We start from the raw sequence: 21755 nt of genomic DNA on the forward strand, positions 1-21755 counted from the left end.
TTTACAGACAGATTATTTCACTTATAATTCACTGTATCACAATTCCAGTGGGTCAGAAGTTTACTTACAATAAGATGACTGTGCCTTTCAACAGCTTGGAAAATTCCAGAAAATGATGTCATGGCTTTAGAAACTTCTGATAGGCTAATTGACATCATTTCAGTCAATTGGAGGTGTACCTGTGATGTATTTCAAGGCCTGCCTTCAAACTCAGTGCCTCTTTGCTTGACATCATGGATAAAATCAAAAGAAATCAGCCAAGACCTCAGAAAAAAATTGTAGACCTCCACAAGTCTGGTTCATCCTTGGGAGCAATTTCCAAACGCCTGAAGGTACCACGTTCATCTGTACAAATAATACGCAAGTATAAACACCATGGGACCACGCTGCCGTCATACCGCTCAGGAAGGAGACGCATTCGGTCTCCTAGAGATGAACGTACTTTGGTGCAAAAATTGCAAATCAATCCCAGACCAACAGCAAAGGACCTTGTGAATATGCTGGAGGAAACAGGTACAAAAGTATCTATATCCACAGTAAAACGAGTCCTATATTGGCATAACTTGAAAGACCGCTCAGCAAGGAAGAAGCCACTGCTCCAAAACCACCATAATAAAGCCAGACTACAGTTTGCAACTGCACATGGGGACAAAGATCGTACTTTTTGGAGAAATATCCTCTGGTCTGATGAACCAAAAATAGAACTGTTTGGCCATAATGACCATTGTTATGTTTGGAGGAAAAAGGGGGAGGCTTGCAAGCTGAAGAACACCATCCCAATCGCGAAGCACGGGGTGTCAGCATCATGTTGTGGGGGTGCTTTGCTGCAGGAGGGACTGGTGCACGTCACAAAATAGATGGCATCATGAGGCAGGAAAATTATGTGGATATATTGAAGCAACATCTCAAGACATCAGTCAGGAAGTTAAAGCTTGGTCGCAAATGGGTCTTCCAAATGGACAATGACCCCAAGCATACTTCCAAAGTTGTGGCAAAATGGCTTAAGGACAACAAAGTCAAGGTATTGGAGTGGCCATCACAAAGCCCTGACCTCAATCCTATAGAACATTTGTGGGCAGAATTGAAAAAGTGTGTGCGAGCAAGGAGGCCTACAAACCTGACTCATTTACACCAGCTCTGTCAGGAGGAATGGGCCAAAATTCACCCAACTTATTGTGGGAAGCTTGTGGAAGGCTACCCGAAACATTTGACCCAAGTTAAACAATTTAAAGGCAATGCTACCGTATACTAATTGAGTGTATGTAATCTTCTGACACGCTGGGAATGTGATGAAAGAAGTAAAAGCTGAAATAAATAAATCTCTCTACTATTATTCTGACATTTCACATTCTTAAAATAAAGTGGTGACCCTAACTGACCTAAGAGAGGGAATTTTTACTCTGATTAAATGTCAGGAATTGTGAAAAACTGAGTTTAAATGTATTTGGCTAAGGTGTATGTAAACTTCCGACTTCAACTGTACAGTAACGGGATAGCGTTGAATAGAAGCAAATCTCCAAACAGAGCTAACATGTTCAGACATGGATTGGGCATTAGCGCAAGCAGACAGATGTTCTTTTCCATTCACCAATGACAATGTTTGTGGTTGCCCACAAATACTATCCCAACAAAGATGCTCTTATGGCCACCTGAAAAGATACTGAGACACTTTGTCCTACAAACATCAACCCAGCAATACAGTAAAAGTTATTGTGAACACTCTATATGAAAGCTTATCTCTGAAGTTTTCTCATAAAAGTGGGTGTGGTATCAAAGAGATTAGCCACATCCCATTTTCTTGGAGATTTGGATTTGGAATGATCTCCATTTTCCATAGTAAGCACCCCTGGCCTCTCAATGTCCATGAATAATAAGAATAAGGGAAGGGAATAAAGAGACCACATAAGACAGATGATACCTCTCAACTATTGTTTTCTGAAGCAATCATGTCAATGCAACAAACAAAAGTAAAAATAATGCTTGTTCAATGAATAGAGGGTAAAGAAACACAATGAAAATGCAGGTAACTTAAAGGTCCAATGCAGACGTTTTTATCTCAATGTCAAATTATTTCTGGGTAACAATGAAGTACCTTACTGTGATTTTTAATTAAAATGATTAAAAAAAAGAAATAAATATAGCTTCTTAGCAAAGAGAAATTTCTCAAGCAAGAATTTTGCTTGGACTGTCTGGAAGTGGGGAGGGGAAAACTGAAAACTAGCTATTATTGGCAGAGAGATTTTGAACTCTCTTTCTTAGTTGTCTATTAACTAACTAAAAACAAAAAACTAAGTTTTAAGTGAAGTGGTCTGAAGCTGAAAAATAAAGGAAATTCACATGAGCACCCCAATGCCTACTCCATCTAAGCTCTACCAAGGTTTTCCAGTACACAGCTTTGACCTACTACAGTAGCTATGTTGGTCTATTGTTCTCCAAACAATGTGTATGCAGGTTGCTTAGGATTCAAACCTTCACAAACAGCCTAATTCATACTCTTAGAGGAGGTGCTCCCATAATCGTCACGCCTACTCCTGCTCCCTCGCCGGTCTACTAATCACCAGTCCTGGCAACCCTCATTGCGCACACCTGGCAACCATCATTGCACAAACCTGCTCCCCATCTTTAAGCACACCTGGACTTCATCACCCCCCTGATTACTCTCCCTTCATATAGGCCTCACCACCCTCAGTCATCAGGCAGTACTGGTTCTGTTTTTCATGTCCAGACGCTGCTCTTGTTTTGTAACTCGCCATGCTTTATTATTAAACTCATAATCTGCACCGGCTTCCTGCGTCTTTGTTACAGAATACTGCCTCTGAAATTCTGGAAGCAGCAGATGATTACACCATCTTCCAGACGGTCAAAGAACAGTGTCATCGACTGCAGTAACACCACGACCAGCTGGCTCTACTGGGTATGACCATGAAGGAGGTCCTACGCGTTCGCCATCGACACCACCAGCGAGGTTCTCCATACCTCTGACGGAGGGCCTCCTACAACGGGTCGTCACAGTGAGCCAGTCCCCCAGCCTACCCAGCTGTCCACCTAGGTCAGCGATGCCCAACTGTCCCTTCCGGAGAAGTATGATGGCACTCCATCGAAATGCTGTGGCTTCCTACTCCAGTGCTCCCTCTATTTCACCTGTCAGATGGGAGCCCCCACCACCAAGAGGGCCAAGGTTGCCACGGTCATTCCGCAGTGGACTGTACGAAGAGGTCCAAACGGAGTTGGCATGTCAAGATGACAACATATTCTTGGATGCTCTCATCCGCGATGGCCATCCGTCTGGATAACCTTCTTCAGGAGCGTCGGTGTCCACCTCGCCACTCACCTCCCTGCTTTGGCTGTCCTGAGGCAGAGCCTGAACCTATGGAGGTAGGGGCCACACACCTCTCCACGGCAGAGCGGTGTTGCCGGAGACAGCTGGGGCTCTGTCCCTATTGCGGCCAGGAGAGGCACCAGCTTCAGTGTTGTCCGGTGCATCCTTACCCGGGTTCCACTAGAGCAGAGCAGGGTAGGCGTGAGTATTCCATTATCGTTTCCACCAAACCCTTTCTGGTTCCCATTTCACTGGCGGGCTGTCCCTCAGGTGTTATCTCTACAGCTCTAGTGGAATCCGGTGCCGCGGGGAACTTTATCAACCAGGCCCTTGCCTCCTCCCTGAAGTTAACCTCATACCCTCTCTCTTCTTCTTTTCCTGTCCAAGCCCTGGATATGCAACCATTGGGATCCAGCACAATTACTCAGGTCACAGCACCACTCCCCCTCACCGTGGGACCCAAGCACCAGGAAAGCCTTCCTTCATCACCGCACCCGCACACAAAGTCACCCTTGGCCTCCCGTGGCTCCATCTCCTAACCTCACGGTCTCCTGGTCAAAGATGAGAATCTCCGCCTGGGGACCAGGATCCCGGAGGACCTTCTTTCCCGCACCCTGTGGCTCCACGTCAGTGGAGGGTCCTGTGAGTGTCCTCCAGCCCATCAAGTGGTCCTCCTGTATCATTGGCCCCGTGTTTTGGGATGTAAATGTGGACATCGGCCAGGCTCTGGAGAGGGAACCTGCTCCTGCCATCTGCCCTCCAGAGGGCATGCACGTCCCCATGGGGATGAGAGATCGGCTGTTGACCTGGGCACACACATCCCTCGCCACTGAACACCCAGGTATCACCCGCACCATCCAATCCATCTCAGATAAATACTGGTGGCCCACCTTGGCACAGGACGTCACCAACTATGTCTACTCATGTTCTGTATGTACTCAATCCAAATCTCTCCGGCACGCTCCAGCAGGTAAACTACCTCCCCTTCTTGTGCCTCACATCTGTACACAGACTTTGTAATGGATGTCCCGCTTTCTGATGGTTTTACCACTATCTGGTTGTTGTTGAAAGATCCTCCAAATCCTGCTGTTTTTATCCCTCTCTTTGGTCTACCTACTGCTCTCCAGGTCGCTGAGACACTATTCCAGCAGGTTTTCCAGCACTATGGCCTTCTGGAGGACATAAACTCAGCAAAAAAAGAAACATCCCCTTTTCAGGTCCCTGTCTTTCAAAGATCATTTGTAAAAATCCAAATAACTTCACAGATCTTCATTGTAAGGGGTTTAAACACTGTTTCCCATGCTTGTTCAATGAACCATAAACAATTAATGAACATGCACCTGTGGAACGATCGTTAAGACACTAACAGTTTACAGACTGTAGGCAATTAAGGTCACAGTTATGAAAACTTAGGACACTAAAAAGGCCTTTCTACTGACTCTGAAAACCACCAAAAGAAAGATGCCCAGGGTCCCTGCTCATCTGTGTGAACATGCCTTAGGCATGCTGCAAGGAGGCATGAGGACTGCAGATGTGGCCAGGGCAATAAATTGCAATGTTCGTACTGTGAGACGCCTAAGACAGCGCTACAGGGAGACAGGATGGACAGCTGGACAACAACAACTGCCCGAGTTACACCAGGAACGCACAATCCCTCCATCAGTGCTCAGACTGTCCTCAATAGGCTGAGGGAGGCTGGCTTGAGGGCTTGTAGGCCTGTCGTAAGGCAGGTCAAATCAAATCAAATGTATTTATATAGCCCTTCGTACATCAGCTGATATCTCAAAGTGCTGTACAGAAATCCAGCCTAAAACCACAAACAGCAAGCAATGCATGTGAAAGAAGCACGGTGGCTAGGAAAAACTCCCTAGGAAAAACTCCCTAGAAAGGCCAAAAACCTAGGAAGAAATCTAGAGAGGAACCAGGCTATGAGGGGTGGCCAGTCCTCTTCTGGCTGTGCCGGGTGGATATTATAACAGAACATGGTCAAGATGTTAAAATGTTCATAAATGACCAGCATGGTCAAATAATAATAATAATCATAGTAGTTGTCGAGGGTGCAACAAGCACGTCCGGTGAACAGGTCAGGGTTCCATAGCCGCAGGCAGAACAGTTGAAACTGGAGCAGCAGCACGGCCAGGTGGACTGGGGACAGCAAGGAGTCATCATGCCAGGTAGTCCTGAGGCATGGTCCTAGGGCTCAGGTCCTCCGAAAGAGAGAATTAGAGAGAGCATATTTAAATTCACACAGGACACCAGATAAGACAAGAGAAATACTCCAGATGTAACAGACTGACCCTAGCCCCCCAGACACATAAACTACTGCAGCATAAATACTGGACAGGTCCTCATCACTGGCAACAATGTCTGTTGCCTATGGGCAAAAAACCACCGTCTCTGGACCAGACAGGACTGGCAAAAAGTGCTCTTCACTGACGAGTCGCGGTTTTGTCTCACCAGGGGTAATGGTCGGATTCGCGTTTATTGTCGAAGGAATGAGCGTTACACTGAGGTCTGTACTCTGGAGCGGGATCGATTTGGAGGTGGAGGGTCCGTCATGGTCTGGGGCAGTGTGTCACAGCATCATCAGACTGAGCTTTTTGGCATTGCAGGCAAACTCAACGCTGTGCATTACAGGGAAGACATCCTCCTCCCTCATGTGGTATCCTTCCTGCAGGCTCATCCTGACATGACCCTCCAACATGACAATGCCTCTAGCCATACTCCTCGCTCTGTTAGTGATTTTCTGCAAGACAGGAATGTCAGTGTGCTGCCACGGTCAGCGAAGAGCCCGGATCTCAATCCCATTGAGCACATCTGGGACCTGTTGGCTCAGAGGGTGAGGGCTAGGGCCATTCCCCCCAGAAATGTCCGAGAACTTGCAGGTACCTTGGTGGAAGAGTGGGGAAACATCTCACAGCAAGAACTGGCAAATCTGGTGCAGTCCATGAGGAGGAGATACACTGCAGTACTTAATGCAGCTGGTGGCCACACCAGACACTGACTGTTACTTTTGAGTTTGACCCCCCCCCACACACATTCTTCAATTTCTGTTAGTCACATGTCTGTGGAACTTGTTCAGTTTATGCCTCAGGTGTTGAATCTTATTATCTTCATACAAATATTTACACGTTAAGTTTGCTGAAAATAAACGCAGTTGACAGTGAGGACGTTTCTTTTATTGCTGAGTTTAGTGTCTGACCGTGGTCCCCAATTCAAGTCACGGGTCTGGAAAGCCTTTATGGAGAAGCTGGGGGCCATGGTCAGCCACACATCCGGGTACTGGCCTCAGTGTAATGGGCAGGTGGAGAGGACCAAGTGGGGGAGTGGGCCCGGCTCCTTCCCTGGGCGGAATATGCTCAACTCACCGTCACTCCTACACCGGGCTTACTCCCTTCCAGTGTGTCCTGGAATATCAGCCGTGTGGAACATCGCCCACGGAAGGCTCCAGCGTGCCATCCGTCGTCAGAAGGATCAGGCAGACCGCCACCGCAGTGAGGCTCCCATGTTCCATCCTGGTGATCGCGTCTGGCTCTCCACCAGGAACCTCCCGCTCCGCCTGCCCTGCCGGAAGTTGAGCCTCCGGTTTGTGGGGCCTTCACGGTCCTCCGGAGGTTACCTCATTGACCCTATCGGATAGAACTCACCGCCAACTACCGGATCTCACCCTCCTTTCATGTTTCCCTCCTCAGGCCGGTGGTTCCTGGTCCCCTGGCTGATGCCACCCCCCCCACTGGGACATCGAGGGGACCCCTGCCAATGCTGTTTGGCTTCCGTCTGGCCACACTACCATAAAGGCCTGATTGGTGGAGTGCTGCAGAAATGGTTGACCTTCTGGAAGGTTCTCCAATCTACACAGAGAAACTCTGAAGCTCCCCCTGATTTCTCAGTTTGGCCGGGCGGCCAGCTCTAGGAAGAGTTTTGGTGGTTCCAAACTTCTTCTATTTAAGAATGATGGAGGCCACTGTGTTCATGGGGACCTTCAATGCTCCAGACATTCAATGCTTCCCAGACCTGTGCCTCGACACAATCCTGTCTCGGAGCTCTACGGACAATTCCTTTGACCTCATGACATGGTTTTTGATCTGACATAAATTGTCAACTATGGGACCTTATAACTCCTGAGCTAAATTGTTTAGACCGGCCAGGGCCTTGGTCACTGATCCATCTAGAGCTGTGTTCTCAGTGATGAAAGTACAGCATTCAGATCCGAATATCACACACACACCACCCTTTTCAGCCAGAAGCATATCCAAAGCTATTCTATTCTGTAATACCATCAAAGTAGTCGCAGCCGTCTGTTCTGCTAACACTTGAATCGCATCTCTGGTATAGTTGATGAAACGCTGCTGGTTATAATAAATGTAATTTATCCAATCTACATTTTTATTGAGAGTCGACCACCAAAAAATACTTGATTTCAATCCAGCCCATATCTGATTCATAGCTTTAAACTCATCAGGCACCCCCCTTGGAACTCCAATGCTATCAAGGTAAACTCTATCGTCGAACGACCCTGACGGAGCGACCCTCCTCTCTCTTCTACCTGGCACTAGGTCTTTGTGTTGGATAAGGGTGAAGGGCATGCCGAACTGTACCAATGCACAAGTACCGGTCCAATTCGTAGGCAGGCTAGGCCACAGCTTCTTACCCCCACACATCCACCAGACATCCGCTCTAGGACTTTTTATCTTACTGAAGTCCTTGGGACTCAACCACCCAGTCAGGTCCCTCATAGTTTCAGTCGTCGTCACGTTCTCTGTCCTATTACATGTTCCTATTTCCCCTACATTCCGCCCGTGAGTGTTGTATCGGGTCAGACAATAATAGTCTCCTCCGGCGACTGTAAAAGGGCGAAGTCTGGACCTAATGGGCACATGGGGATACAGATAATGCAGATCAGTACAACTGTCATTGTCTGGCTTCCCTGCCTTCATGAACAGCTTTACCATACATGCCATACCCCTGGGTGAATTTCTTCCATCCAGTGGGAAGGGAATGGTTGTCAACTGAGGTTTGGCTGTTGCGCAGGCATAGCATTCTTCCTTGACCACTGACCTAGCTGTATACTGAATCCATTCCAGCCATAGGTTAGAATCCCCAAACCCGGTTTCCACCTCTATCACTTCCTTAAGATCTTTTGTCTGAATTATCCTTACCGGTCCTTGACTCTGGACAGCATCATGGGGGATGTCTATGTCCTCAGGGTTTGTGCTTATATTCTGGCTAGTCATGGAACCTTTTCCTACCTCAAGCTTTGCTACTCTGAATGATACCAGAGTGTCAACTGGTCAAATCCCACAAACCATAACCCTATATACTCTTTCTTTACGCTTCTAATGGCTATTCGTACCTTTATGCAATACTTCCCTCGCTCTGGATTACAGTCAAAAACCCTGACCTTTACGATGCTCCATCTGTTTCTATATTGGTGTGTGGATTGACATAGCCTTCTCTCTCTGTGTGAGCTATGACCTGATTCCATGAGTTATACAGGGATCTACACAGATATCTTCCCCATGAAGTCAGAGTCCTAGACTGCCAGGAGGTTAGGGACCTCATTTGGTCTGCATAGAACTCTATTGAGACATCCTTCCCTAACTCTACTCTCACTTCCTTTTTATCCAGATCGAGTGACCTTTTGTACCTAGGCAATAAGAAATCCTCATCTTCTACACTATGGGTCAAGTTATCACTTTCTGACTTCTCGAGTGGTTCATGGTGTATTTAGGAATATGGCACCCACAATCAGACAGCTCAGACTGACCAGTACCCCTGTAAAGCCCCACCCCCTCCCGGAGAACATATCACTGGCTAGAGGCAAACCCACACTTTCACTTCTATGAACGCATACAGTGAGGATCGGGCAGGTTAGGGAATATTCGTTAGAGAGGTAACTCCCGAACCTTATTGGTATTCGGTTCTTCTCCTAACTCTGTGATTGTTCGACAGTGTCAGTGTGTCTTACCCTCCCGCAATGTGTGATATGAACCCAGGTAGCTCTTTCAGCTATTCTCACCACGAAGGCTGTTACCAGGAGCACTTGGTATGGTCCCTCCCACCGTGGCTGCTTCCAGTTCTTTTTTCCACAGGGACTGGATCCACACCCAGTCTGGTGTGGATCAACCTTGCCGCATATCTAAACAATGACTTAAGTAGTATTGGTAACTTATCATGATACCAAATACCGTCCTTATACAAATTGCTCCTAACTTCTCCCATTTCGAAATCTCTTTCACTGGTGCTCTAGACTGACAATTTTAATATAGCTTTGTCTATGTTTACTTCCTCTTTTAAGAACTGCTGTGTCGACTCCTGCGGTTTAAGACCTGCCTGTTTCGCTCCCGCATCTGCTTTCCTAATTCCATTCTATCTTATCTCTGGCTGTCATAGCTTTACCATATATCAACTCAACTTTCCGGTATGTAATGCAAAGTGGGATATCCACGCACGACAATAGTTAATCATTCTAAGAAAACTCATCTGTTTCTTATTAAGTAGTTTAGGTACTTCTAAAATGGCTGCTTTTCTGGTAGAGTTAAGTGTTCTCCCTTCCTGTGCTATAGTATGTCTTAGATTACTTCCCTTTTCATAGTCGCAACTTCTTCTTTCTTACTTTGTGTCCCTGTTCTGCCAAAAACATTAATAGTCCCAACATATCTGCCTTACAGCCCTCCTGAGAATGATTCGTAAAATATCATTTTCATAAATCAAAATTTAGCTTCCCTCTGGGGGCTCAAATTTTCCTAAATTACTAATAATTACTTTTAATAAAATCTATAATTTGACTTTAGGACTACTTATCCTAAAATAACTCCTTTAATTAACCCCACATCAACGGGTCCTTGGGACCATAACACGGAGGGTACCGCTTCTAACTCTTCTTCCTGTGCCTAAGGATAGGGGGCGCTACAGCGATTTTTGAAAAAAATTCGTGCCCATTTTAAACGGCCTCCTACTCAAACTCAGAAGCTAGGATATGCATATAATTAATACTTGTGGATAGAAAACACCCTAAAGTTTCTAAAACTGTTTGAATGGTGTCTGTGAGTATAACAGAACTCATATGGCAGTCAAAACCCCGAGACAGATCGTAACAGGATGTGGAATTCTGAATTGCGGACTCAACTTCATCACTTTGCCTATAAATCACACCGTGAGCAATGGTTCATTGAGCACTTCCTATTGCTTCCACTAGATGTCCCCAGTCTTTACAAAGTGGTTTGAGCCTTCTACTGTGAAAATGGACAGAATGAGAGTCTGTGGAACGTGGTCACATGGGGAGGGCCATCACCATTATGACGCCGGCGCCCCTGGCTACCCTCCCCTTTCGAAACGTTTTGAAAGACAATGCAATCGTCCCCCTTGAATGTTATTGGAGCTCTGGTTGAAAAAGGCCCTAAAGATTTATGTTATACAATGTTTGACATGTTTGAACGAACTTAAATAAATAAAAAATCCATTTTGGTAAGAGAGGAGTCCCGCGCACGATGGTACTTTTGGTGCAGCCTTCAGAACGCGCTAACAAGAAGACATAAAGGATTAACTTTTTCGAACGAAAATACATTTGTTGTGGACCTGGGTTTCCCGGAAGTGCCTTCTGATGAAGGTAATCAAAGGTAAGAGATTATTGACAATAGTATACAAGACTAGATTTGATATGCGATTGTTCCAAGATGGCGCTGACCTGTATTGCTAGCCTATTTTTCTGAGTATCGCATCCCCTTTTATCGCAAAGTGTGATTACCCAGTAAAGTTATTTTTAAATCTGGCATTGCAGGTGCTTTCAAGAGATGCTAATCTATAAATCTTAGAATGACAATATTACATTTTTAAAAATGTTTTCGAATAGTAATTTAGTAAATTGTAGCGCTGTTTCACCGGACGCATTTGAGGGAAAATAGTTAGTCAACGTCACGCGCCGACGTAAAATGCTGTTTTTATATATAAATATGAACTTTATCGAACAAAAGAATGCATGTATTGTGTAACATGATGTCCTAGGAGTGTCATCTGATGAAGATTGTCAAAGGTTAGTGCTGCATTTAGCTGTTTTTTGGTTATTTGTGATGCATGTGGTTGGTCGGAAAATGGCTATGTGGCTACTTTTACGATATACTCCTCTAACATAATCTAATGTTTTGCTTTTGCTGTAAAGCCTTTTTGAAATCGGACAACGTGGTTCGATTCAGGAGAGGTGTATCTATAAAACGATATAAAATAGTCCTATATTAGAAAAAATATATATATTAAATTTTGTTATGCAAATGGCGATAGGATTTTTCGCTGGATGGGACGGAGCCCGTCCAGAGGCTAAGTTAAAAAATAAATCATCCTGTCATTAACCTCTCTAGGGTAGGGGGCAGTATTTTCACATCCGGATAAAAAACGTACCCGATTTAATCTGGTTATTACTACTGCCCAGAAACTAGAATATGCATATAATTGTTTGATTTGGATAGAAAACACCCTAAAGTTTCTAAAACTGTTTGAATGGTGTCTGTGAGTATAACAGAACTCATATGGCAGGCCAAAACCTGAGAAGATTCTGTACAGGAAGTGCCCTCTCTGACCATTTCTTGGCCTTCTTTATTCTCTTTATTGAAAACAGAGGATCTCTGCTGTAACGTGATACTTTCTAAGGCTCCCATAGGCTCTCAGAAGGCGCCAGAACGTTGAATGATGACTTTGCAGCCCCTGCCTGAAAAACAGTAGCGCATTTGGATAGTGGTCGATCTGAGAACAATGAGACAGGCGTGCACGTGAAGAGTCCATTTTCTTCTTTGAGTCTTTGAACGAAAACAACGACTCCCGGTCGGAATATTATCACTATTTTCCAAGAAAAATCGCATAAAAATTGATTTTAAACAGCGTTTGACATTCTTCGAAGTACGGTAATGGAATATTTTGAATTTTTTTGTCACGATACGCGTCCGCGCGTCACCGTTCGGGTAGTGTCTTGAACGCAAGAACAAAACAGAGGATATTTGAACATAACTATGGATTATTTGGAACCAAAACAACATTTGTGGATGAAGTAGAAGTCCTGGGAGTGCATTCTGACGAAGAACAGCAAAGGTAATCCAATTTTTCTTATAGTAAATCTGAGTTTGGTGAGTGCCAAACTTGGTGGGTGTCAAATTAGCTAGCCCGTGATGGCGAGCTATCTACTCAGAATATTGCAAAATGTGCTTTTGCCGAAAAGCTATTTTAAAATCAGACACCGCGATTGCATAAAGGAGTTCTGTATCTATAATTCTTCAAATAATTGTTATGTTTTTGTGAACGTTTATCGTGAGTAATTTAGTAAATTCACCGGAGGTTTTCGGTATGTTTGCTAGTTCTGAACGTCACATGCTAATGTAAAAAGCTGGTTTTTGATATAAATATGAACTTGATTGAACAAAACAAGCATGTATTGTATAACATAATGTCCTAAGAGTGTCATCTGATGAAGATCTTCAAAGGTTAGTGCTGCATTTAGCTGTGGTTTTGGTTTTTGTGACATTATATGCTATCTTGAAAAATGGGTGTGTGATTATTTCTGGCTGGGTACTCTCCTGACATAATCTAATGTTTGCTTTCGTTGTAAAGCCTTTTTGAAATCGGACAATGTGGTTAGATTAACGAGAGTCTTGTCTTTAAAATGGTGTAAAATAGTCATATGTTTGAGAAATTGAAGTAATAGCATTTCTAAGGTATTTGAATATCGCGCCACTCGATTCCACTGGCTGTTGACTAGGTGGGATGATTTCGTCCCACATACCCTAGAGAGGTTAATCGGGCCCCACGTCTAAGTGGACCCCAGGTTAAAACTTTCTCTCTGCTCTCTATGGCTCTATCACTTTCTTCTCATTGGTTCATATTACAAATATGTCAAAGAACTATAATATTGTGTGTAGATTGATGAGGACATGTTTTTATTTAATCAATTTTAGAATAAGGCTGTGACCTAACAAAATGTGGAAAAAGTCAAGGGGTCTGAATACTTTCCGAATGCACTGTATATCTTTGTTGATGAAGATGAATACTCGGGGCCGTGGGTGGAACCTCATTGGCCAACGGGCGATTGTCCAAGTGCCTGGACAAAGGTCAAGTGCCTGGACACATATCCATGCGCACAGCTATCTCTGAAGATGGTGTGGTAGTACGTAGGCCATTACTTGTATCCTACAAAGCTGCACACGTCATAGGCCTGCTCAATTTCATTGAGAAACACAATCAAGGGGAAGGATTAACTTATGTTAACTTATGTCATTGTGTGGTAGAATGTCAGGTTCCACAATGCAGAGGTGGTTCAGGCATGGTTACTGGCCCATCCCCAATTCGTGACCCTATATAGTACATGCCCCAAAACTCTCCTTTCTCAACCGTATTGATGATTTTTTTCAGCATGGAGGTGGAAGGTGTATGATCACCATTCCCATGAGCATGCCACCCTTTCTATTGACAATGGATGAGGCATGCGACAACATCAATGCAGACCAATGTCAAGCTTGGATTCAGCATGCCAAAATATTTTTCCCGAGGTGCATGAACAATTCACTGTGATGTGGATGAGAAACGTTGATTAATGTGCACTGTCTCTGTAAAAATAAAATAAACTCAAACTCAATTTATGGCCAAATGCACAAGACAGGCTTGATGCAAATTAACGCTTGTGTCACTGCTGTCAGAAGGATCGGACCAACGCGCAGCATAGTTGTAGTTCCACATCTTTTTATTTATAGTGAAACGTTGCAATACACCAAATACTAGAAATACAAAAAACAACAAACCGTGACGCAGAGAGGAAAACACACTACTCAAAATTAACAACCCACAAACCCAAAAGGAAAAACCCCCTACTTAAATATGATCTCCAATCAGAGGCAACGAGGACCAGCTGCTTCCAATTGGAGATCAACCCCCAAAAAACAACATAGAAATAGAAAACCTAGAACACAAAACCTAGAAATAGAAAACAAGAAAACCAACCAAACACCCCCTGTCACGCCCTGACCCATCTACTATAGAAAATGACCTCTTACAAGGGTCAAGACGTGACAGCTTGCTAAACGTTATGTTTAATTTTCATTCATTTAATTTGTTGCATTTCATTTCTTCCATTTGATTATACAGACAGTACACCTATGTTTTTTTTGCATGACTGATTGTTGAGGATGTCTTCATTGATCCCACCTTTGACTACACATTTCTGTCAATTTTGTTGGGTAATGTAAGTGTATTGCCTAATGTGAAAACTGTGTAATCTACTGTAATTTACAGAACTGTAGCATATTAATTTCAGCACTTCTAAGGGCGATTTGAAACACCTATCTTGCATTGTTTGCTATTGGATTAACTAGTAGTTAAAACGACTCAATTAAAAAGATACTGTATCATTATGTTGTGATTTGGTGATTAAACCAATGTTCTCATTACATTTCACAATAAACTTATATTTTTGAATCAATGGTTATGTGGTGAGAGATGTTTACAATCCAAATGAATGCACAATGACAGGTTTTTAATGAAAGACCGGCTCCGTTACAAGTGTGACCAGTTTGGAGTTTTGTACTAAGCGTTATGGAAATGTACCACATACTTGTGAATATAGTTCCACAGCGATACAAAAAAAAATGCGATCCAGTAACGGCTAATAACAGTAAAGCAAATACTTAAAATGCCAAATAACATTTGTAATTAATGTATTATAAACAAGAAATAAGAATACATGTAAAATGCTATTTTTAAGGGTGTGTATACATTCTTATCTCCTAAAGAGTCAAAGCTGTGTGTGTGAGTGAGTGTGTGTGTAGTGTGTGTGTCTCCCTGCATGGGTGTATTTACAGAATCTGTGTGTCTGTTTGTCTGTGGATCAGCCATTTACAATCTCACAGATCCACATCAACTCTGTGTTGTTGCATGCTAGGTCATTCCAGTTCTTCAACGCAGACTCGGTATGGTAATAAAGGCTGACACAGTCCTCTCCATTCACAGCTCCATCATTAGGCTCTTCAGTAAACCAAAACCTACAAACCATACTGATGTTACATTTCAACTCATCCCAAATCATGTGTTAAAAATACTTTGACTGTGCCGAGTCTGGTCAAGCGATGGTTTAATAATACATTTCAAAAAGGATGTTATGAGAAAACGTTACTATCTCTTACGCTGTGGTCAGTGGGGTTCCGTCCACCCATTTCCAGGTCCCCTCAGAATCCTTGTCAGTCAGACCAATCCAGGGCTTGGTGTTCAGTTGACTGATAAACACCTTGGAAGAAAGAAAGCAACAGTTACGTCATGACACAACTTCACTTAATGCAGTGAAGTTTTGATGAGACCTGTAGCCTGAGGATCATTGGTTTGAACCTTGAAGGTCTGAACTGAAAACAGGCAATCTCTCTCTCTCTCTCTCTCTTTCTCTCTCTCTCTCTCACCTGTTCCTCTTCACTGTTTATGACTGCCAGGTCCGCTCCTCTTTTCAGACAGTCCCGTCTGCTGTCTTCCCAGGTTTTATACTCGTTGGAGATGTAGTACAAGCTGGAGTTAAACTTCCTCCATTCTTTCACACAGAGATCAGGAGAAAACATGAAAACATGAAAGTATTTTCTACCAACTGGAGTGTGCATGGGCTATTAGCTGATCCAACACACACTAGTGTTCATTTTAGCACTCTTTTTTTAGATTTAGTGTAATCTTACTCATTTTGACTAAAATATAATTCAGTGTTAGTCACATTTTTGTCATTTGAATAATGATGTAGTCTAGTTATTATGAAAATGATGAAAACAGTGGGCCATTTTAGTCAACTAGCTTAATGCCCTTGATTTTTAGTCATATTTTAGTCACATCACATTTTGATTGCTTCATTAGCCTATAGTAAACATAAATCACTGATTTCCATTTGCACAAACAAACAGTACATAGCCTTGTGCTACCAACATATTTTTCTGCACAACATTCTATCGCATGATTTTCTTCCCAACAGCCAAATTAGTTGTTATTCTAGATTAAAAATCACACCCCTTGACAGGTCTCTAACATTTTCCCCAGTGCCACCAACTTTTTCAGTTGGCGTCACTCAATAGAAAATATCTTTAGACCAGGGGTTCCCAAACATTTTCACTCGAGGCCCCCGTTCCAGCATTGGGGAACATCCCACGTTCTGCTTTAGACTGTGTAATAGACTACTGAGATGGTAGGCTATTCAATAAATATGTTGTTTCTAACATCTAACATGTCCAAGCAGGAATGCATGATTCAAGATATTTTGATGTACAACCTAATCCAGCGATTGTCATGAATTGTGAGTTGACAATAGGCTATTGTTGTTATATTTTACTGTTAAAATAGGGCTCCAGAATTTTCTGAATTTCATTGTTCAAGAGAGATTCATTTGTCTACATCTTTATGTGCAACAATATCATAGGCATATTTATTTTGGGGCTTATTCACCACATGAGGAAACAAAAACGCAAACACATTAGCTCACTAACACTAAATATAATACCCAATGCTAGTAGTCATGCATTAATATATAAAATATAAAACGTTGCAGTTGTAGCCATAGCCGCGGGAAGTAGGGGTGCTGAGGGTGCTACAGCACCCCCTGATAAATGGCCGATGCGCATTTCGCGTGCTTGATATCTTAAAGCCACTTCAAATATCTTGGTTGTGAAATAGTTGCTTTTGGGCCTCCCAAGCAGTGCAGCAGTTGAAGGCACTGCATTGCTGTGCTTGAGGTGTCACTACAGACCTGGGTTCGATCCCGGGCTGTGCTGCAGCCGGCCACGACCGGGAGCCCCATAAGGCGGTGCACAATTGGCCCAGCGTCGTCCAGGTTAGGGGAGGGTTTGGTCAGCCGGGATGTCCTTGTCCCATCGCGCTCTAGTGACTCCTTGTGGCGGGCCGGGCGCATGCTCGCTGACTTTGGTTGCCAGTTGTACAATGTTTCCTCCGACACATTGGTGCAGCTGGCTTCCGGGTTAAGCGAGCAGTGTGTCAAGAAGCAGTGCGGCTTGGCAGGATCGTGTTTCGGAGGATGCATGGCTCTCGACCGTCGCCTATCCTGAGTCCGTACGGGAGTTGCAACAATAGGACAGACTGTAATTACCAATTGGGGAGAAAAATGTGTAAAAAGTAAAATAAATATATACAGTTGAAGTCGGAAGTTTACATACACCTTAGCCAAATACATTTAAACTCAGTTTTTCACAATTCCTGACATTTAATCAGAGTAAAAATTAGCAAAGCTTTTAAATTGTTTAACTTGGGTCAAATGTTTCGGGTAGCCTTCCACAAGCTTCCCACAATAAGTTGGGTGAATTTTGGCCCATTCCTCCTGACAGAGCTGGTGTAACTGAGTCAGGTTTGTAGGCCTCCTTGCTCGCGCATGCTTTTTCAGTTCTGCCCACAAATGTTCTATAGGATTGAGGTCAGGGCTTTGTGATGGCCACTCCAATACCGTGACTTTTGTCCTTAAGCCATTTTGCCACAACTTTGGAAGTATGCTTGGGGTCATTGTCCATTTGGAAGACCCATTTTCGACCAAGCTTTAACTTCCTGACTGATGTCTTGAGATGTTGCTTCAATATATCCTTCAATATACCCCCTTTTTCCTCCAAACATAACGATGGTCATTATGGCCAAACAGTTCTATTTTTGTTTCATCAGACCAGAGGACATTTCTACAAAAAGTACAATCTTTATCCCCATGTGCAGTTGCAAACTATAGTCTGGCATTTTTATGGCGGTTTTGGAGCAGTGGCTTCTTCCTTGCTGAACGGCCATTCAGGTTATGTCGATATAGGACTCGTTTTACTGTGGAGTCCTATATCGACATAACCTCCAGCATCTTCACAAGGTCCTTTGCTGTTGTTTTGGGATTGATTTGCACTTTTCGCACCAAAGTACGTTTATCTCTAGGAGAAAGAAACGCGTCTCCTTCCTGAGCGGTATGACGGCTGCGTGGTCCCATGGTGTTTATACTTGCGTCCTATTGTTTGTACAGATGAATGTGGTACTTTCAGGCATTTGGAAATTGCTCCCAAGGATGAAAGAGACTTGTGGAGGTCTACAATTTCTTTTCTGAGGTCTTGGCTAATTTATTTTGATTTTCCCATGATATCAAGCAAAGAGGCACTGAGTTTCAAGGTAGACCTTGAAATAGATCCACAGGTACACCTCCAATTGACTCAAATTATGTCAATTAGCCTATCAGAAGCTTCTAAAGCCATGACATCATTTTCTGGAATTTTCCAAGCTGTTTAAAGGCACAGTCAACTTAGTGTATGTAAACGTCTGACTCACTGGAATTGTGATACAGTGAATTATTGTCACGTCCTGACCAGTAAAAGGGGTTGTTTGTTATTGTAGTTTGGTCAGGGCGTGGCAGGGGGTGTTTGTTTAATGTGTTTCGTTTTTTTGTTTGTTAATGTTCTATGTTAGTATATTTCTATGTTCGTTCTAGTCTTTCTATTTCTATGTTTAGTTTTTGGGTTGACCTTCAATTGGAGGCAAACGTTCCTCGTTGCCTCTAATTGAAGGTCCTATTTAGTAGGGGTGTTTTTTCAAGTTTTTTTGTGGGTAGTTGTTCCGTGTGTAGCTGTGTGCCTCACAGGACTGTTTTTTCATCGTTGTTTTGTATTAAGTGTTTATTTTGGTTTTCTTCTAAATAAAGAAGATGAGTATACACGTTCCCGCTGCGTTTTGGTCCCATCCTTACGACGAACGTGACAATTATAAAAGAAATAATCTGTCAGTAAACAATTGTTGGAAAAATTCCTTGTGTCATGCACAAAGTAGATGTCCTAACCGACTTGCCAAAACTATAGTTTGTTAAGACATTTGTGGAGTGGTTGAAAAATAATTTTAATGACTCCAACCAAGTGTACGTAAACTTCCAACTTCAACTGTACATTAAAAAAAAATGTTACTATTGACTTCTACACAAAATACCCCATAATGACAAAGATATGGATTTTTCTTTGCAACTCTGCCTAGAAGGCCAGCATCCTGGAGTCACCTCTTCACTGTTGACGTTGAGACTGTTTTGCAGGTACATTTTAATGAAGCTGCCAGTTGAGGACTTGTGAGGTGTCTGTTTCTCAAACTAGACACTCTAATGTACTTGTTCTTTTGCTCAGTTGTGCACTGGGGCCTCCAACTCCTCCTTCTATTCTGGTTAGGGCCAGTTTGTGCTGTTCTGTGATGGGAGTAGTACCCAGCATTGTACGAGATCTTCAGTTTCTTGGCAATTTCTCGCATGGAATAGCATTCATTTCTCTGACAAGAATAGACTGACAAGTTTCAGAAGAACGGTCTTTAACACTGACACGCACACACTTGACACTTTATTACTCACCCAGCTCAGTGAACTTGTCTCTCTCTTTAGTCAGGTTGTTGTAACTGATCTGTAGCTGTTTTTTCTCTTCAGTCAGGTTGTTATAACTGGTCTCTAACCATTTTATCTGTTCCTCCAAGAAGTTAGCTGGAATAAGACAGAGAAGCTGTGATTGAGTTTGCTGAAAGAAGCTGTGTGTTTCCTATTTCATCAGAGGACAGAACATATGCTTATTATTTGAGAACTTCAGAAAGGTTACATTTCACATTACTGTCCTGCTTAATGAATCCGTATCTTTTAATGTCTTAATTTTGCTATCTAGCTATAGAGTATATAATTCTAAAAGCGCACTATAAACAGAAGTCATGAAACTCACAGTGGGCTAGACGCAAGGAGATGTTCAGAGTGACTTGCAGAACACACATCAGCCCAAAGCTGACACCAACCAGTATGTAGAGCATTTTACCTGCAGTACCTGAGGACCAACACACATTTAACCTGGTTGCGCCCCAAACTGCACCCTATGTAGTGCACTACTTTTTACCAGGGCACATAGGGCTTGGATCAAATGTAATGCACCACATAGGGGATAGGGTGGCATTTGGGGACACAGCCCTGCATCAGTGAACATGGTTGGAGTGGAGTTACTGACTTCAAAAACTCATAGGTCCGGTTTCCCGGACCCAGATTATGCCTAGTATTTCACCTAAAAAACAAAGGATATTCTCCTTTTTAGTCCAGGACTTTTAATCTGTGTCTGGGCAACCAGCCCATGGTTTTTAGTCTTCATTTATTTTTTGACAATGAAAACAATATTGACTTCACAAATACAAGGAAAAGAAGAAAGAACAGTGATGTATTGGAAAATATAACAACCCACATCCATTTTACCATGCTAGGGAATCTGGACCTTCTATAGAAAGAAAGCTTTGGGGATGCAAGGACTGTGGTTCAAATATTTCACCTTCCCATCTTAGCAGCCAACTAACACAATTGTGTAGGCTACAGTGCAATTGCTCTCTTACCCGATTTTTGGACTGCCACTGTTTTTTTTGCTGTATTTGTCTTCGTATTGACGTAGTTTGCTAAATCCTCAGAAAGGTTTGTTTCAACCTCAATGATTTCAGAATCCCCTGCACTGACAGACACGGCCATCTTTGGTATCTTGGTTTGTGTGTATCTGAATGTTACAGTGTGTTTCTCTACACTGAAATGTACCGCTCTGTGTGTGTGAGTTATAACACATCTAAATGCAGGAAGCTGTCATATCAGACAGGGGAACTAAGTACACGTAGGCTTAGCCTACATGCAAAGGTTTAAGATTAGATTTACCATGAGATGAGGCTGAAATGAGTTGTGTGATATTTAACTTTAGAATTTGATTGTACAACGTATACTGACTGAACAGTGATAATTATTTTGTCCAACATCTACACACATTGAACCTTTACTTATTCTGAAGAAAGAAAAATCTAACACAAGAGGACACAGTTCTGCAATGGCAACATCTTGACAAGTCTTTGGTACAATTCCACAGACTTCTATTTCACATAAAGTGCTCTATTTTCGGCTGGTGTTAATCCAGCGCAATTGTCAAACGCATGCTAGTTTACAATCTCGAACTGTTAAAGCTGCAATATGTAACTTTTGGGTGACAGGACCAAATTCACATTGAAATGTGAGTTATAGATCTGTCATTCTCATTGAAAGCAAGCCTAAGAAGTGGTAGATCTGTTCTATGGCCGCTATTTTTATGTTTCCTGTTCTTAAGTTTTGTTTTTGCGTCTTTTACTTTCGGGTTTTGTACACCAGCTTCAAACAGCTGAAAATACAGTATTTTTGGTTATTGAACATATATTTCACAGTGGTGTAGATTGTACATTGATTCTTCTCTACACTATAGCTTGCTTATTTTGTCATGTAAACGGAAATTAGGCAAAAAACTAGAATTTTAGCAACCAGGAAAGGGCAGAGCAATTTCTGCATATTGCACCTTTAAAGCGGCACTCTTTTATTCTCAAACCTTAGCATCAGGATTGGTCATTTAGTTCTCTTTAATGAGCTCGCTTATGCTGTGGTGGAAGGGGTGGCAATATCTGAGGTTTGTTC

The 21755-nt window shown here is 43.0% G+C and overlaps 2 protein-coding genes across 3 annotated transcripts; both read right to left on the reverse strand.

The window, feature by feature from the left end:
• Positions 1 to 7379: 7379 nt before the first annotated feature.
• LOC115172733 (syncytin-1-like) lies at positions 7380 to 9715 on the reverse strand. Its single transcript, XM_029730443.1, has 2 exons — positions 8912 to 9715; positions 7380 to 8558 (listed from the first exon to the last, which is right to left on the reverse strand). The coding sequence occupies exon 2, from the start codon at positions 8551 to 8553 to the stop codon at positions 7432 to 7434; it is 1122 nt and encodes a 373-aa protein (XP_029586303.1). The 5' UTR covers positions 8554 to 8558; positions 8912 to 9715; the 3' UTR covers positions 7380 to 7431.
• Positions 9716 to 14422: 4707 nt separating this feature from the next.
• On the reverse strand, positions 14423 to 21252 carry LOC115172734 (CD209 antigen-like protein E). Of its 2 annotated transcripts, XM_029730444.1 has the most exons (6): positions 20672 to 21252; positions 20023 to 20121; positions 19668 to 19793; positions 15742 to 15866; positions 15475 to 15575; positions 14423 to 15333 (listed from the first exon to the last, which is right to left on the reverse strand). In XM_029730444.1, the coding sequence occupies exons 1-6, from the start codon at positions 20799 to 20801 to the stop codon at positions 15180 to 15182; spliced, it is 735 nt and encodes a 244-aa protein (XP_029586304.1). In that variant the 5' UTR covers positions 20802 to 21252; the 3' UTR covers positions 14423 to 15179. The 2 variants fall into 2 exon arrangements, with proteins under 2 accessions (XP_029586304.1, XP_029586305.1); XM_029730445.1 differs by lacking the exon at positions 20023 to 20121.
• Positions 21253 to 21755: the final 503 nt, after the last annotated feature.

This window comes from Salmo trutta, chromosome 33, assembly GCF_901001165.1.
Source record: "Salmo trutta chromosome 33, fSalTru1.1, whole genome shotgun sequence".
NCBI classification, from domain to species: Eukaryota; Metazoa; Chordata; class Actinopteri; order Salmoniformes; family Salmonidae; genus Salmo; species Salmo trutta.